The 18089-nt window shown below is 43.8% G+C and overlaps 1 protein-coding gene across 3 annotated transcripts in view; it reads left to right on the top strand.

The window, feature by feature from the left end:
* Positions 1–17771, top strand: part of LOC108918795 (hepatocyte growth factor receptor-like) — a 43101-nt gene extending 25330 nt beyond the window's left edge. Inside the window, exons 6-22 of one of the 3 annotated variants that reach the window (XM_029247369.1) lie at positions 322–482; positions 890–992; positions 1087–1223; positions 1317–1481; positions 2015–2114; positions 6240–6464; positions 7541–7687; positions 9911–10067; positions 10479–10619; positions 10900–11130; positions 12431–12511; positions 13695–13876; positions 14383–14492; positions 14813–14978; positions 15636–15772; positions 16226–17048; positions 17280–17771. In XM_029247369.1, coding sequence (XP_029103202.1) covers positions 322–482; positions 890–992; positions 1087–1223; positions 1317–1481; positions 2015–2114; positions 6240–6464; positions 7541–7687; positions 9911–10067; positions 10479–10619; positions 10900–11130; positions 12431–12511; positions 13695–13876; positions 14383–14492; positions 14813–14978; positions 15636–15772; positions 16226–16436 — 2454 coding nt within the window. In that variant the 3' untranslated portion in view covers positions 16437–17048; positions 17280–17771. Of the gene's footprint in view, positions 1–321; positions 483–889; positions 993–1086; positions 1224–1316; positions 1482–2014; positions 2115–6239; positions 6465–7540; positions 7688–9910; positions 10068–10478; positions 10620–10899; positions 11131–12430; positions 12512–13694; positions 13877–14382; positions 14493–14745; positions 14979–15635; positions 15773–16225; positions 17049–17279 lie in introns of those variants that run through there. The other 2 variants (XM_029247370.1, XM_018726346.2) reach the window with 2 other exon arrangements.
* Positions 17772–18089: the final 318 nt, after the last annotated feature.

Raw genomic sequence — 18089 nt, 5'->3', positions numbered from 1 at the left:
ATTAATTATTATAAGCAGCACAATTTAAATGTGAAATCCGTTTCTACAGGATATTTCCCCCCCAGATTGTACTGATTGCATGTATTCTTACAATCAGCTCTTTGATTTGTAGTATACAGCTTTTATTGTGACACGCCAGACTGGACACAGAGCAGACTGGAGCACTGGTACTTTCCAAGGAAGGCTCATGTTAGTGTTAATGTAAAAGAATTGCATGTTGGGAACAAAGCCTGGTTCTGAGAGGGCCTTCTAGAGACCCCGTTCTGTTTGCCCATGTTCCACTCTATTCATGCATCGCGTGTCTCCTTTTCCTTTTTGTAGATTTCACCTGTGTTGGCCCCTGTGGAGGGGAAAACAAAGCTCACCATCTGCGGGAGAGATTTTGGCTTCAACAAGAGTGAGAGGTTTGATGCAAGTGTCGTCGCAATCAGCGTAGGCAAAGCAGAGTGCGTTCTGGATGCGAAAGAAAGCAGCAGTAATCGGTGAGAGCTTCTGCAGTGCTACTAGCTAGCGTGAATACAAGTGAGCCATCTAGCCATGTCCATATGAAGGGCAGCAGATGGCCGGGCCAATTCCCCACATTACATTTGGAACATGATTCTAAATGTCTAGTTGAAGGAAAAATTGCCCCGCTTTAAACTTTTGGTCATCTAATCCAAATCATGTTACCCTGAATCACTTTTGCTCAAAACCCTATCGTGTTTTATAAAATGCCTGTCCACAGTATCATCATTGTTAGAAAGGTGAAAGCATTTCCCCACCAGGAAATAGCTTTTTTTATCCTTTATCAGGTCTGTGGGAATTATTCAATTAGCCTTGGCTAATGGAATTTCCCTGACCCAAAGAATGGTCTGTTCGTATAATAATGGTCTTCCTCCTTGCTCTGCAGACTGGTTTGCATGGTGAACCGTGTGAAAGCACCACAGGCCGAGGCAGCTGTCAAAATCTACAGCGGGAAGGAATCCACACAGAAAAAAGGGTTCTCCTTTGTGGTACGGGCTACAACATGATTGAAGTTTCTATAATTATGTCAGCACTAATGTTTCAATTCACGGTGGACTCTTCTCTTTGTTTCTCTCCTCCTAGAACCCTGTTGTGCATAAAATCTCACCAACTTTTGGGCCAAAATCTGGAGGTACAGTCCTAACCATCAGTGGAAATTTTTTGGACAGCGGGAACACAAGACAGGTCACCATTGGGAACAGCGTGTGTGAGATGATAAAGTGAGACATTTCTTCAGACTCTTCAGACACTTTTTTAAATGTGCTGTAGTCCTCAGTACTGAACACTCTCTAAGGCTCCGCTTCTCCATACAGAATCTCTGCCAACATGTTAATATGCAGAAGCCCTGCTCAGAAGTTCTCATCCAACCAAACCGTCAAACTGACCGTCGACTCTGTCATCAGAGAGGCACCCTCTCCCTTCATGTACAATGAGGATCCCTTCATCGACAGCATTCAACCCACCCGCTCTTTCATCAGGTGGGAGTTCCTTTCTTGTTCAAGTCCCTCTTCTGCGCATGCAAGAGTTTGAGTGCCCACATCACCCACCCTGTTCACCATAAAATATATTTTAAAAAGAAAAGTAAGTTTGTAATAATGTACAAAGTGAAACTGAGAGTCTTTTTTTAAGTGTACTTTTTGAAGAGATAACAGTGGATTTTATTTTTATGTTATATTTAAACTTGTTTTTCTTCTGCTCTATAAATAAATTCAGAAATGCAAGATTTGTAATTTCACAGGTGAAGTTTTGTTTTCTACTGTGTGTACACACATGTTGTGTTTACGAAGGCAGGGGCCAAGCAGAAACTTAAAAGTGAGAGGGACTGTAACTCACTACTAGAACGATCAACGGCGATGTCTTCCGGAGAGAGTGTGCAGGCGGAATCGGGGGTTGGAAGGGAAGGAATTGTTTGTGGTGGCTTGTGTGTTTTTCCAGTTGACTCGTCACAAAGGCAGGAACCCAGCCTGAAGAGAGGGCCTATAACATCAGTTTTGTCCATTTGTCCGCACAGTGGAGGAAGCACGCTATCTGCACACGGGGCCTACCTGCAGTCGGTCCTTCAGCCGCAGATGATCATCAGGCCAGTCCGAGAGGGGAAGGAGTTTAAAGTGGTGAGTGGAGTGCTCGGCAATTGGCCTGAGATTCTCGTCACGGTTCTGTTATTGCCATTAATGCCCAGCGGAAAAGACCACAAGCACATTGAGAAAAGCAGGGAGAGGAAATGTAAAATCCACACATCAGCGCTTCGTTTAGCGTCAGCTCTCGCTCCCAAAATGGCAAGACAGTGTTCGTTTTCTTGCCTTGCTTATGTTAGCACTGGGAATGCATGTGAGCGCACTTTTACCGCTGAAGGAAGCGGTGACATTGATTTGCAGGGTACTTGCTGCCTGCTCCCGCTTCTTTACAGGTTTTCAAATCTGCTGTTAAATGTTGATACTCTGTATTGAGTTTTTAATTCAGCTGCTTTGAAACGCAATACTTGCTGGTGCTTTTGCTTGTCTGCCATCAATTAAGAATCGAAATGGATGCTTCAGATTCGGGTGGCACTTTGAGTTAAATTCGGGGTCTGTTTCCTAAGTGATACTTGGTGTTGTTATCTGAAACACAGAGCACTTTCCAGTGAACCTCCTCAGGGTAGGTTTCTTACATCAGTGTTCACACCCCTTCCACACTTCCACACCCTGAATGAGAGCCTGATGTCTATGTGTCCTGGCAGAGAGCCAGGTGCCCTAATGGCACTGTGACCTGCAGATGATGATGTCATCTGACTGATGAAACAGAGCAGCAGGTGTTCAAACATAGAAACAAAGTCGTCAAACTAATAAGCTAATTGTAACCATCTCACTGAGTCATTTCAAATGTAGACAGTAACTGCACAGTTGGACGTAGTGTTGTTTGCCTCAACAAAGGAGGCAAAGAATTAATAGGTGTAGGAATGAATGATTTTGAGTATGATACCAGACCACCAATAATGGGATGGACAGTAATGCCTGCGGGTGGCAGCTGTTGCAGCTCAAATTCAATAAATAATACGAAGGAGCTTTCATGGGCAGCAAGTGTGTTTTATAGTTCTTCCTTCTACTTTGGAAGGTACAAGGAAGTTCTCAACCCTGACACCTCCAGACCTCATGGGGCTCATGAAATTTGAACGGAGCCCTCTTCTGCTGGGCGCAAATCCCATTATCAATGCCATGGTCTGTTCCCTAGCACAGAGGAATCTCCGGCACCGGAGAGGAGCGCTGCTGCTATGCATTTCTGTGTTCTGCTGACAGTTGCGGGCATGGGGTAATACATCTGTCTCGGCAAATCACGAATCGCATTTGCATATAATACTCCTGAAGGCCTCTTCCAAGGAAAACCACTCTTTCTTGGGTGGTACTGAGCAGTATTCTCTAGTACTGGGCCACTCCCCCCTGTGCAAAGTGATGAATCAGGAGTGCAAGGATGCAGGTGGGTTGAATGCTGTCTCAATGGTTAAAATGTTTTTAAAGTGTTAAATCTAGGAAAAAAAATCAGAATAAATCTTGACTTAATCTGCTCTTTATTGTTTTTATTTACATTTATTCATTTAGCAGATAGAGGGGGTGTGGCAGCGCAGTGGGTTGAACCGGGTCCTGCTCTCCAGTGGGTCTGGGGTTCAAGTCTTGCTTGGGGTGCCTTGTGGCGGACTGGTGTCCTGTCCTGGGTGTGTCCCCTCCCCCTCCAGCTGTACATCCTATGTTGCCAGGTTAGGCTCTGGCTCCCCATGACCTGTATGGGACTAGTGGTCAGACAGACATTCAGCAGATGCTTTTCTCAAAAGCAACATACATGTCTCAGAAAAAAATAAAGGGTGAATTAAATCAGCAGAACAACAGATTTTATTTGAATGTAGACATGTGATTCCAGAGTACAGTCAATCTGACACATTCCACCATATGAACCCGTCTACATGTGTATCATACAAGTAGCTGCATAAAGGTTTATCCATTATTCAACAAATGGTTATTTTAAAAAAATATTAAACATAAACACACATTTATCATGCCCTTATGATACCAGGCGAGAAGTGAGTCTGAAAGAGGTGAGTTTTGAGACCATTCTTAAATGTAGAGCAAGATTCAGCAGTTCTGGATGAGAGGGGGAGGTCATTCTACCACAGTGGAGCCACAACAAAAACCTTCCTGCTTTTGATTTTGGAACTTTCGTGCATGGGACCACCGTGCAAAGGTGAAGGAGCGTAGTAGTCTGGTTGGGGTTTAGCAAGTGATTAGGTTCTGTAGATATCAGGGAGCAGATCTGTCGATGGTTTTCGAGACTGCGTAACCAGAGTCTAGAATTTGATGTGGGCAGCTATAGGAAGCCAATGCAGAGATGAGGACGGGTGATACATAGGAACGCTTCGGTAAGTCAAACGCAGCTTGTGCAGCTGTGTTCTGTATCAGCTGGAGAGGTTTGATGATAGAGGCCGGAAGGCTAGACTGGAGAGAGTTGCAACAGTCCATGCGGGATATCACCATGGCCTGGACCAGGAGTTGCATAGAGTCTGTGAGATAACACCGGATCCTATGAATATTAAGCAGGATGTATCTACAGGTCTAGGCTGTGGCTTTGATATGTTGAGAAAAAGATAGGCTTTAGTCAGTCCTTACTACCAGGCTCTTAACTGATGAGGTAGGTGAAATGACTGAGTTGTCTAGTTTGATAGAGAGTTCTCGACAGGAAGACAGACCAGCTGGCAGGTGAAGGACCTCTGTTCTGGTAAAGTCAAGTTTTAGGTAATGATCAACCATCAGGCAAAGATGTCTGAGAGGCAGGCTGCGATGTGCAAGGAAATGTTTGTAGCACAAGGTAGAATGGAGATGAAGAGCTGGGTTGCAGTGGTAACTTTCCAGTGGTAATTCATGCAGATTTTCAGTGCTTCAGATGCTTGACTGGGAGTGACCTATTCAATCAAAAACCACTGATGTCAATTCAAAGGTGACTTCGTAGCTACTGGAAAGCTTAGAACTTCAAAAACTGCATGTAAGCAGACAACCAATGGTATTTGCACTTTTTTAACGCTACTTTAGTTTAGCTGGAGATAAAGCAGGAGAAAGCCTGGAAACAATGAATTTGATTTTATTCAGACATTGCTTTGGCAGGTCAAGTTACATTTAGTTGCTGCGGCAAAATTTTACCCTGGAGGGAACTTGGGTACAGTGGGACGCCTGGGGACTTGGCAAGCCGACAAGGACAGCCAAAGACACTGGAACAGCAAACTGTGTGTGTGTATGTGTGTGTGTGTATGTGTGTGTGTTTGCTTTTAGAGCTGAACGATGGAGGAGGTACAATAGATGCTTTTGCAATACCAGATCAGCTGTGTTATTAGAGCATTTTATGGTGGTTTTGAACTGTCCCTCAAGGCTCAGAAAGTACTTTTTGCTAAATTCAGGGGTTTTCTGTTTAGAAACACGCTGCATAATTTTTAAGTCATTTGGTGGTTAATAATGAGTATAACCTGTCATCTCAAATTAATTCTTTTGGCCTGGTGCTGATTTTCAGACCTCACTGTGACACATGAGGTGAAGTGGTAGTATTGGCAACTTATAAATTAATAAATATTTGGCTTAAATGGCCAAAATACTCACAAAATGTGATGCCTTGCAGAGCTGAATTAAACTGGGTATTTATGTTGGGGGCTGTAAGAATGCACTTCCACAGCACCCTTAGCGGCTCCACATGAACCAAATCCATCAAGCAGAAAGCCAGATTGTCCTCCAGATATCATTCTCATCAGAACAGATCCCAGCTCTGCCGTAAACATTCACACTTCTTCTGCGAGAACAAAAGCTCTTGAAGGTGTTTGAAATGACAAAAGCATAGTTCATTTGCAGGCTGTGACAGCTGTTAAACAATTGGGCAAATTTGCATGGATATGTATCAGTCTGTTTTAGTCTAATGGGATGTTAAGGCACAATCAGTTTGCATATACTGAGAATGAGAGTAGGTAGAAGGGCATAAATAGTAATTTACCTGTCTGACCAATGAACATATTTATTTGAATGTACCCACACGGTACAGAATTTTCTTCATACATCATCTAGCTATGTGAACAAGCCAGTTGTCTACTGGACTTATTGTAGCATTTCTTTTGGGGTTAAAGAGGTTCCGTACAATATGTTAAAGGAATGTTAGGTTCTGTTCTGTGCTGTCTGCTGTTACATTTGCATACAGGAGGTATGTGTATTCAGTGTGCATGTGCTGCATGTGTCCAGGCCTGCACAGTGGGTGAAGACAAGAGAGTTATCCTCTGCATCACCCCCTCCCTGAAAGACCTGAACCTCCAGCTTCCAGCAGTCACCGATGTCTCCTTCGATCTGGATGGCTTCTCCACCAAGCCCAAGCGCTTCACCCTGACCTATGTGGAAGACCCCAGATTCGAGGAGTTTGAGAAGCCAACGGTTACCTCCAAAGGCAACAAGAACATTCTAGAGATTAAGGTATCCAATGTAGGTTTTTGTTAGCTTAGTAGGAGCTGAAGGAAAAAGGTATATAATCAAAACAGGAAATCTGTTTTCTGGCACTTCAATACACAAGCCCTGGTCAGCCTTCTTCTGACCTTGTCTTGTTCACAAATGTGACCTTAAAAAGGTAATAAGAGTGGGTGACACTGAGCTCTAACGTTTGGTGATAACGAAAAAGGATTCTGAAACAATGTGGTTTCCAGCCATCTGGCAGACAGACACTGTGGTGTTTCAATCACACAGTCCTTGTATTTCCCAGGCATCCGTGTGGCCTGCTGGTAACATTCCAGCACCCTTCAACCCCTGAGTGGGGCTCTGTAGCCAGAGGGGATGGCTTATTTACTGTAATGACTGGGTGCAGTTAAGGATATTTAATAATAGCTCAGGAGTATGGCTCCAATAGCAGTTAAACACGGAGATTGCTGTTTATCTTGGCCTGTGATCTCTCTGCATTAAGTGATGAGAACCAATGCATACAGATCAAAAAGTACTTAACATGTTTAAGTTGTTTTAAAATCTTGACTTTGAATGCAAAATTCAATGTCTCTGTGCAGCTCAGCTCCCAAACAAGTTAAACTCAATATACCCGCAAAGTGGAAGACGTGTAGGCTCTATGAGATGCACTACCCTCCTGAAGGGGTGCAATTGGTCTGAGGTGCCATGAGAACAGGTGCACATCAGCACTGTGTGCCCACCATGGAGGGGATGTTCTCCCTGGTGTTCTCTCCATCAAGAACATAATTCACCAGTGGCTCCTTTTTTGCTTTGTTTTTCTCTTCTTTCTCTCCCATCTCTGACAGGGTTAGTAAATAGAGTCTCCATTTGTATTCTGCCATACATTTCCATGTCACATTCCTGTCCACTTAAGCACAAAAGGCTTAGTTTGTATGCAGCCAGGAAAGTGTCCAAGTCACGTTATCTGGGCTCGTGGTCAGAGCGCCAATGTCCACTTCAAGTGGGGCTAGCTCATTTGTGCCAACTGGACACGGTACTGTGGCTCCCCCTGAAGTTTAGGTATGGTTTTCTACTCCCTCCCGGGACTCTGCTTGCAGGTGCCAGACGTGGACCTGGAGGCAGTTAAGGGCAAGGTGTTGCGGGTGAGCAACCGGAGCTGTGAGAGAGTGCTGCTGGAGGGGAACACACTAGAGTGCACAGTCCCCACAGAGCTGCAGAATGTCGCCAAGGAGCTGGAGGTGGAGGTGAGGACACACACACAGACAGACACACAAACACATATAGACACCACTCAAGAGCTCCACTCTGGAGCCCCGTTTCCATCAAAGGGCTTCTTGTTCTCCCCCATTCCACCAGCACTGGCTCTGCTCATGAGAGTCACACACACTTGTTTCTGAAGCTGACAGACCTGCATGATGATGTAAGTGTTATGATTTATAAAATGATAGTGTATGATTAATAAATCCATATGCGTTACATTTATTTACTTAGCAGATGTTTTTCTATAAAGTGACTGGAAGAGTCAGGCACAATTATTTAGCCATTTATGCAGCTAGGTAATTTTAATGGAGCTTTTCATGCTAAGCACAGTCTTCCCCACCTTACAAGGTTAATGTTTTTGCTAAAACCCTTTGTAATGTGAATTCTCATAAGTCAAAGTCATGAGTACCATTTGTTTCACTGGTCAAAATTCTTATGCATTCCTGAGCCTTTAAACTGACAACCATTTTATGGCAAAATATTACCAAATCCTATTAAACACTCACTTCAGTACTAACATTAGTTATCATAACACAATATAATATGGCAGCTCCACTTAATTATTACTTATAATGCTGTATAGCTCTCTGCCTGTGCTTAAGCACAAAAGGCTTAGTTTGTATGCAGCTTAAGGGCAAGGTGTTGCGGGTGAGCAACCGGAGTTTGTAGCTACTGCATGGTCGTGTACGTAAATGCTCACAAACAAAAAGTATATACATGTATTACCAGCCTTTAATGCAAAAAATAAACAAAAGAAAATAGTAGGGACTGAAAAATCATTGCAAAAAACACAAAAAGTTGACGTGGTCTCTCACAGCACCTGGGCTGTGCAACTGGACATGGGTTCGATCCCTGTTTGGTTTGTGTTCTTTTTGCATGTTCTCCCAGTTTGTGTGATTTTCTGCCCACAGTCCAAAGTTGTGTTTCACCTGAATTGGTGACTGAATTGCCCATAATGTGTGAATATATGTGTTTTACCTTAGTGTATGATTGTAGGTAATTCAGTGTCGTGTATCTAGCATTGTAAGTCACCTTGGATAAAGGTTTCAGGTAAATACTGCATAATAATCATTGTAAGTTGCTTTGGATAAAAGTGAATACATGTAAAGCTGTCGGGGGACCCGCAAAATCCAAATTCGGTCCTAGTAAACGTGAAGAAATGTCTTGTTAGCTGAAGTTGAGGTATTAGAGAATGAAAGTCCACAAATTCTCGAGGGGCAACTGAACTTCGTTCAAATGTGGAATTGTGACCTCTGTCCTGGTTCAAACCAACAGCTCTAAACACTGTGTTACTAGCTGCCCATATACAGTATGGATTTGCACCCTCTTCTATCACTTACCTTGAGATGAGTGCGCTATTGGCATTCCAACGGCCAGTTTCAGCCTCTGTGTTATCACAGCAAAGGCTAGAGAAGATGTCAAAAGAGAGAAGATGCACGATAGAGTGCTCCTATGAAGAAAAATGTTGGGGTGTGATGCAAACTGCATCTTCCTGAAAGTGGGGTGTGAAAATTCTCCTGCACCAACCACACTCACTGTCCATGGCTACATATTGCAAAGGACCATAGGGGAAAAGGCCTTTCATCCTGAGTTCCTGCACTGACGTAAAAGGCGCCCAAAGTATTAAACGAAAGTTTTGCTCCAGTGTAATTGAAGTGCCCTTAACTTTAACTTGCTTACCTGCTCCTGGGGTCAGTCCCCTATGCAGGTAATATGTCGAGCGCTGGGTCCAGCCTCCACTTTGGTAGGACCCCCTGACATCGTGGCCCCTGCTAATCTGCTCCCGTCTCCCCGACACCATAGCAATACAAAGCAGGAAACCTAATTTCCCCACAGCGAAACCCAATAAGGTTCCCTTCCACATGAGATAAAGTACAGCAATATCTTTGATCAAATTCCCCCTCCTCCAACAGAAATAGGCACTCTTGCCTTTCTTGGTTGGCTGGCTGCTGTGTGCTACCGCCACCAACCCGATAACGCCTGATGTCATTTTAGAGCAGATTTCATTTTTCTCCTCTCGCTTGGCTCACAGTCTTCTGCTTTTAAGGTTCAGGTCAAGACTAAGGGTTCAGAAACAATATGATGGTGCCTTGTGATTGCGTGATTCCGTGCATGTTTGTGCCTGCGAGAGACAGGTTTTTGATTATTCCTGTTGAGCATACGTTACGGGAATCGGTTTGAAATGCTCTACTGCTCCCCTGCCCCAGTGGAAACAAGAATCATCCTCAGTGATGCTGGGCAAGGTGCTGCTGGCCCAGGAACAGGACTACAGAGGCCTCGTGGGGGGCGTGTTCTCCATCAGTGCCCTCCTCCTGTTGCTCGTGGCCCTCGTTGCCTGGCGAAGGAAGAAGAAGCACATTGAGGGTATGTACTGAAGCACGCTGCAACCAGTGGTGTGTGCATTTGTCTGAGAGGTCCTGCAGAGAGGACTTTGTCTTATGTTTGTCTGAATTTAACCACTGCATACCTCTACAATCACTATATTTAAGATGACTGTTTATTGTATGTTTTTCAAAAATGCTTTTCTACATTCATTTCTAGTGTATGTTGTACATGCCATTAAGTATGTTTAAACACAAATATGTGAGCCATAACAATGTAGATGTTGCAGTGGTTTGACCATGTGCCGTAGTTTTGATAGTCTTTATTACTGGCTATGATGGGACTGGTCCGGTGTGCTTCATATAAATGGTGTTCAGCTTTACATCGTCAGCCAGACGTATCATTAGGCCTTTTCTGCTTTAAAGCTTCTGCCTCCTTTCTGTTTGATTGTAGATTTAGCTGAGGGTATGGTTTGGTATGACGGAAGAGCGCATATACCACATTTGGACATGTTGGCAAACGCAAGGAGTGTCAGTCCCACTAACGAAATGGTTTCCCATGAATCTTTGGATTATAGAACTACCTTGCTTGAGGGTACGTTTTTGCTTTACTCCTACACTGTGGTGATGTTTCCGCACATGCTGTCGTTCGCATTGGTTTTTTTTTTTTTTTTTTCCTAACCCCCGTTTGCTGTATCGCATGTCATCTATCTTTTTTACCCATCTCCCTTCTCTTTTTGAAATCTGCATGGAAAAAATCAACAACCCAGCTTTCAAATCTGATAGCAGGGCTCATCGAGTTTCAGCCACTGCCTTTGTAGCTCAGGATTTTCAAGCCTTCCCCAACAGCTTACTTATGAATTCTTTGCTGGCAGACCAAAACGGGCCCGTGTCCCAAGCAGAGTCCTGCAGACCACCGCCCTACGCCCCCTCGGACCCAGCAGCCATGTTGGCAGTCAGGGACTCGGACCTTGGTGCGCCCCTGCTGCGGCCCAGCGTGCACATCGACATGGCCAGCCTGGAGCCTGAGCTGCTCACTGAGGTCCAGGGTTTGGTCATCGCACGTGAGGACCTGATGCTGCACCTCAACGAGATTATTGGAAGAGGCAAGTACTCACGCACACAGACTCTTACACCTTCACACATACCTACACCCAAGCAAACAGTAACATCCACATAGATATCCTCTGTCACATCCACTACACATGTATATTTACATTTATTTACATTTACAATTATTCATTTAGCACACGCTTTTCTCCTAAGCAACGTACATCTCATATACAGCAATAAAGGCAGAAAGGAGCTTTAGGGTGCTGGAGAAGACAGATTACACACCATGGACTAAAACCAAAAATTTAATTGATATTATTATCTGGAGGCTTAAATAAAAAAAAAAAGGTGAAATCATCAGTTCCTTAAACATACCTGTGTGCTAATTTCCCACAGTCATGTGGATGATTCCTTCACAATGCGCAAAAAGCAGCGAGGGATTTTAGGTCACTGTGGCCAGAGCCCATTAATACCCAACAAAGCATCCCCTCTGCAGTGATCTAAAAGAACAACGTACAGGGATGGATCTTGCAGAGCTCCTGCATTTCTTCATCACGAGACGGTTTTGCTCCCGTCTAGAATTGCAGACCCATTGTCAGGCCACAGAGGGTAATCTGACTCAACAGACATCTGGGCAACATGATACGAGTGGGCCTGGGAGATTACTCCTGGTTTTATTATTTTTACATGCCAGGCAGGAGACCCCATACAATCCCATTGAGTTGAAAAATAGTTCATTGTCAAGAGCCTCACATTAGTTTCTCTTCTCATCTGTTTAAAAAATGTCAGTGTATTTTTGTACTACTGCACCATTTTTGGACAATTAATTGCAAAAGTAATTATCTTTTAGTGAGACGCTGTATTTCACAAAATGTGAGTTCAAAGGCCGTGCGAGATGCGTTTTATAATTTTTTTTATTCCGTTTGAAAACTACAAAAGACAGAAACTACAGTGAAATAATATGCTGTTTTTTTCACGTTGTTAGTTTAGTGTGAAATTCTCTTCATTAAAACCCTTTCAAGTGGTAACAGAAGCAGTGTTATCAGTTCACTTGACAGTAATTAGCTGTTGGGGCTGTTTCCAGCATATCGCAACTTGTCAAGCTAATGGCGCAAAGCGTGGTTTCATCCCACCAAGCTCTCCTCCAGATGGTCATAGGGAACGGGCTCCTGTTCTCACCCCATTTGTTTTTGGTAGCTCTCTTGGCTTGTGTAGAGACCACATGGTTTCAGATAGCTCCTGGCCTGACCATAGCACATTATACACACCTCACGTGCACAATCCCGTAGGAGACATACTTTGATCACATCTATCTCCCTTGAGACATGTTGACCCTCTTCTTTTGTGCACCAGGTCACTTTGGCTGCGTGTTCCATGGGACCCTGCTGAACAAAGATGGCCTAAAGGTCCACTGTGCTGTCAAATCTCTCAATCGTGAGTGCCAGAGCCAAGATGTTTACAGCACATTACATGACTTCCTTAAGTGATTAGCATGTCCCAGACATAATTAACATCGCTTATAGTGGGATGTGTATGCAGTATTTTATATTCAGGTTAAGTATATTAAGTGTAGGGGGTGTGGTGGCACAGTGGGTTTGGCCAGGGCCTGCTCTTCGGTGGGTCTGGGGTTCGAGTCCTGCTTGGGGTGCCTTGCGTCCTGTCCTGGGTGTATCCCCTCCCTCTCCATCCTTGCACCCCGTGTTGCTGGGTTAGGCTCCAGTTTGCCGTGACCCCGCTTGGGACAAGCGATTTCAGAAAATGTGTATATATTAAGTGTTTTCCTGCAGCACCTCTCCTGGCACTTGAACTAGCAACATTTTGGTCACATGTTTAGGTTCTGAACCACAAACACACACACTTATGCACACTGCCCAGATTCCTCCGCACCACTCAGTCTGAGCTCACTACTACTAGCTTGTCCTGTGTTATTTCGATCACCATGGTGTAAAAACATCTCAGCTACATGACAAATTGAGTCGCTTTCAAGGGTATTGCATTATGATTTGTTGTAATTCTGTAATGTCATTTTGCACTGAAAGATTTATGCTTCCATTTTCCTTGGATGCTGACTCCTACAGTAAACATTTTTTTATGTATCTGGACGATACATTTGCAACCTTCTCTTCTTTGTGGGTTTGATCTGAGTTAGAATATCACTAGCGGAACTTTCACAATTTTGTATACCCTATTATGTGTAGTATGTTTTAAGATTTGGTTACACTACCAAATGGGTAAATCCATTCAACTTAAGCCTGGGTTCAAAAGAAAGTTTTAAAACTAGATACCACATGGTTTGTGTACCTTGACCTTACTTGACATTGTGCTTATTCATCATACTTAAAATGAAAAGTTAACTAGAAGGTGCTGGCATTATTATCGTAAAATATTTATTTTAATCTTTATTTTCTGAAGTGAAGGCATCTTAAAGCTAGAAAATATTTCTCCACTTAGAACAGTCTCTTTCAAGCAGCTTCAGTCCAAATATTTATTCACTAAGGGTAATGCAGTATTAATCATTCCTAGCTAATATAGTTTGGGGCTGTTGCAAATCAGCTTGTTTGCTTCCTCTATGAAAAGTCAAATCTTGCAATGAGCCTTTTTTCTTGACACCTGTAAGGAATCACTGATATCGAGGAGGTGTCTCAGTTCCTGAGGGAGGGCATCATCATGAAAGACTTCAGCCACCCCAATGTGCTGTCCCTCCTGGGCATCTGTCTGCCCCCTGAAGGATCTCCCTTGGTGGTCCTGCCCTACATGAAGCATGGTGACCTCCGCAACTTTATCCGGGATGAGACACATGTGTGTGCCACTCCCAAAAACCCAAAGCTCACTTTGATGTAGTTGTTACTACTGTTAAGTTACTCTTGATAGCAGCTTACATTAATTTATTTAAATCACAATTCTCTCCAAAGTAACTTACCATAGTTTAACCATTTATGCAGATGGGCAATTTTTACTGAAGCAATATCAGGTCAAGTGCCATGACCAAGGGTACTACATCAGGAGATAGGATTAGAACCTGGATCTTCCCAATGCAAAGCTGCAGCCCTGACTACATTAATAACTGCTGTTTCTGTACATAGCAGTTTTATTTAGTCTCCTATTATTTTGCCCATTTCTAAGCAGAATATTTTTATTGGAGCCATAGAGACTAAATAAGTGACTTTGCTTAAGGGAAAAATGTTAGTGGACTTTAATAAGCAACATTGTGGTTACAGTCTATGTTCTTAACTCCTCTTAACTACCTGCAGCTCCTGTTCCCACAGCTGTACTGTTTTAACTCTTGTTTCACATCTTCTTTTCAGAGCCCAACAGTCAAGGACCTGATGGGATTCGGGCTCCAGGTGGCCAGTGGCATGGAATATCTTGCCAGCAAGAAGTTTGTACACAGGGACCTGGCAGCCAGAAATTGCATGTGAGTGCAGTGATTCAACACACACAGCTCTGAGTTTGTCTGCTGGAGCCTGACTTAGTGCCTGGTTTTCTTACTGAATTCTGCTTAACTGTGATGGTAAAAAATACTGATGTTATGCATCATTAAAATTACTGTTAGTGATGTACTGCTATGTTTGTCTTTATTCATTCGCTGTATATGAATTTACAAAAATCTGAAAAAGTAAACCCAGACAACACAGCATAAAATACATGAAATATTCACTGTTTTTTAGTTACAGTATGCTTTGCAATAGAAGGATTCCTGCTGCTTGACATGTCTTGGTCACACAACCATCTCAGGCTGGATGAGAACTACACAGTGAAGGTTGCTGACTTTGGCCTGGCACGGGATGTGTATGAGAAGGAGTACTATAGCGTGCACAACAAGAGCGGTGTCAAGCTCCCAGTCAAGTGGATGGCCCTGGAAAGCCTGCAGACACACAAGTTCACCTCCAAGTCGGACGTGGTGAGGAAGTCGCTCTTGTTTGCATTCACACCACATCCATAAGGCACTGCTATGGTAGTTTTTTTTTTTTTTTTTTTTTTTTTTTACAAAAAGGTAAATGGCAGTAGGGGGGGTGTGGTGCCGTGGTGGGTTGGACCGGGTCCTGCTCTCCAGTGGGTCTGAGGTTCGAGTCTCGCTTGGAGTGCCTTGCGACGGACTGGCGTCCCATCCTGGGTGTGTCCCTTCCCCCTCCAGCCTTGTGCCCTGTGTTGCTGGGTTAGGCTCCAGCTCCCTGCGACCCATATGGGACAAGCGATTTTAGCGTGTGTGTGTGTGTGTCAATGGCAGTCTGTGTGGAGATTGTGCGTTCTCCCTGTGTTTGGGTGGGTTTCCTCCAACCATTCAAAATTGTGTTTCAGGTCAATGGGTGACTCTAAATTAGCCCCTCTTGTGAGAGTGTCTGTGTTACATTGCTGTGTTGTGTGGATGGATAGAGGACCAAGTAGCTTAGTGTAGTGTATCTATCATTTTAAGTCACATTAGTCAAAATCATCAGCTAAAGGGTAGGGACAGCTGCTAGTGTATCGGTTACAGCTACTGCCTTTGGACCCAAAGATCCCTACTTCCAGCTAAAGCACCCTTGAGTGTTGGATTGACAGTTGCCACTTGTCCATGCAGTGGTCGTTTGGTGTGTTGCTGTGGGAACTGATGACACGCGGCGCCCCACCCTACTCCGACGTCAACTCCTTCGACATCACCGTCTTCCTGCTGCAGGGCCGAAGACTGCTGCAACCAGAGTTCTGCCCCGATGCTCTGTAAGTATGTGCGCATGCGCACACACAGATACACGCACAGAGACTTCCATACAGGAATACATCCATTTGCTGGATGGGCAGAGAGGAGCAGTTGAGATGGTCACTGTACCAGAAATCAGTGGCCTCATGCAGACAACACAGCTTCTGTATGATTGTTCATATGAAGCAAGCAGTGAACTCCCACAGAAAGACTCCATGTAACTCACTAAATGTACATCTGGAAAGTATTGGCCTGATCTTTGATCTTTAAAAGCTTTAAGGTACAAAAATACAGTCCGTCTGAAAGATGCATGTTAGTTTTCCCCTTTGATGTTTGAAAGGCTCTCTTTACATACCACCGCATTTGTTCATAACTACATGGTACCACACCTCGCTTTCACAGAGCAAGTATGTACATTTTCGACTATCTGCTTATTACTGATGTTACTGTACATCTTCGCTGTTCCAACAAAGCTACAACGTCATGATTGAATGCTGGCACCCCAAACCCGAAAGACGTCCAACATTCTCCGAGTTGGTGTCCCGCATCTCCACCATCTTCTCCAGTTTCAGTGGCGAGCACTACATCACGCTGAACACGACGTACGTCAATATCGAGAAGATGACGCCGTATCCCTCCCTCATTTCATCCCAGAACCACCTGGACAGGGATTGCTGTACCTGAGGAAGATTCGAGGCTGAGATGGGTGGGCGGCTGGGAGACTCACATAGGCAATCTGTGCCTTGACAGGGACACTGATGCGGTGCTGCAAAAGGCTGTACTGGATTACTGTTCAGTGTTGGAGCTGTATTTAACAAAAGCTGGGATTCCTTCAGTGATGGCCTGCATGTCACTGCAAATGTTTCAGCGACTGAGGAACTTACTAGTACACGGTGCCTCTGCTCAACTCCCCTGCAACGAATGCAGACTGCTGAACCTTGACCTACATCTAGTTAGGACCAAATGAGAAAGGCCTGATTGCTCTCCTGGCTTCTTCAGCTCCAGTCACTGATGTTGGAACTTGAGTCTGCTTCAGGAACTCAAGGCTGCTGCAAAGAGCCATAAGTAGTGAGCCACTGTCACTGAAGCACATGGGGCTAGATTGCCTTGGGCTGTGATGTGGCCTGAGGAGGAGCAGGAGAAGGAGGTTTGGCATGTAAAGTATTTGTACTGGCATAGGTATTGTTTACTGTTTCTTCAGTCGTGTGAGCACTATAGCCTTTAGGAAAGTAATGCTTTGCATGTATTTAGTCCACTCTATAATGCAGTCTTTGAGTAAGTGTGATGAATGTATAGGTTAAAATACACACACACACACACATTTTCAGAACCGCTTGTCCCATACGGGGTCACGGGGAACCGGAGCCTACCCGGCAACACAGGGCGTAAGGCCGGAGGGGGAAGGGGACACACCCAGGACGGGACGCCAGTCCGTCGCAAGGCACCCCAAGCGGGACTCGAACCCCAGACCCACCGGACAGCAGGACTGCGGTCCAACCCACTGCGCCACCGCACCCCCTATTTTAGGTTAAAATATTATTAAGCTAATGTTAGTGGTAAAGTTTTTTGGGCTATCGTACATTTTTGCCTGCAATACACTGGAGAGTTTATCTTTAATTATTTCATAAGTTCCTTATGGCCTCCTTTCAGTGTTTTATAAATACAACGTGAGTCACCATATGGGAATTTAAAGATGTTTTAGTGAGAAATTTCCATATTCTCTCATTTGTTCCTGTTATCTTTTGGACGCGCTGCTGTCATTAGGTGAACTAGTCTTGAATGTTTATGAAAAAATGGAAAGTATTCTAATATTTTTCATAAATTTAAAGTATATATTTAAATAACAAGGGACCTATCCAATAGAATACATTGCAGGCAGGAAAAAAAAAACATTGCCTAAATTCATTGCTCATGCATAGACTGGTTTGCATTTTGTGCTTTGTATATATTGTTAAGTGTTATGAATGTATATATGAGAGTTATGGTACTGTACAACTTTTGATTCGTAGATCTGGAAAAGGCCACTATGTGCTCTTCTGCCTTATTACTTTTGTAAATCAAACACTGTAGTCATGATTTTCACAGCCTTTGTTTGCATTTAGAAAAAATGCTTGGGTTTTGAAGCTTATGAAATATGGTACATGATCTTCATTCAGTGGTCAGTATGACTTATAATAAAGCTACTTTTCAATTATGTCCATTTTTACACAATTACTGAAATATTACAGCTGTATTCAGTGATATTACTTGCAGAAGCTATTTGTAATTCGTATCCTAATGGAGGTTTGAACCCAGAACCTTGTGAGCAGAAAGGTACTCTGTACTGCAGCCAGTGAA

This window comes from Scleropages formosus, chromosome 21, assembly GCF_900964775.1.
Source record: "Scleropages formosus chromosome 21, fSclFor1.1, whole genome shotgun sequence".
NCBI lineage: Eukaryota > Metazoa > Chordata > Actinopteri > Osteoglossiformes > Osteoglossidae > Scleropages > Scleropages formosus.
This window is presented reverse-complemented; position numbering and strand designations above follow the sequence as displayed.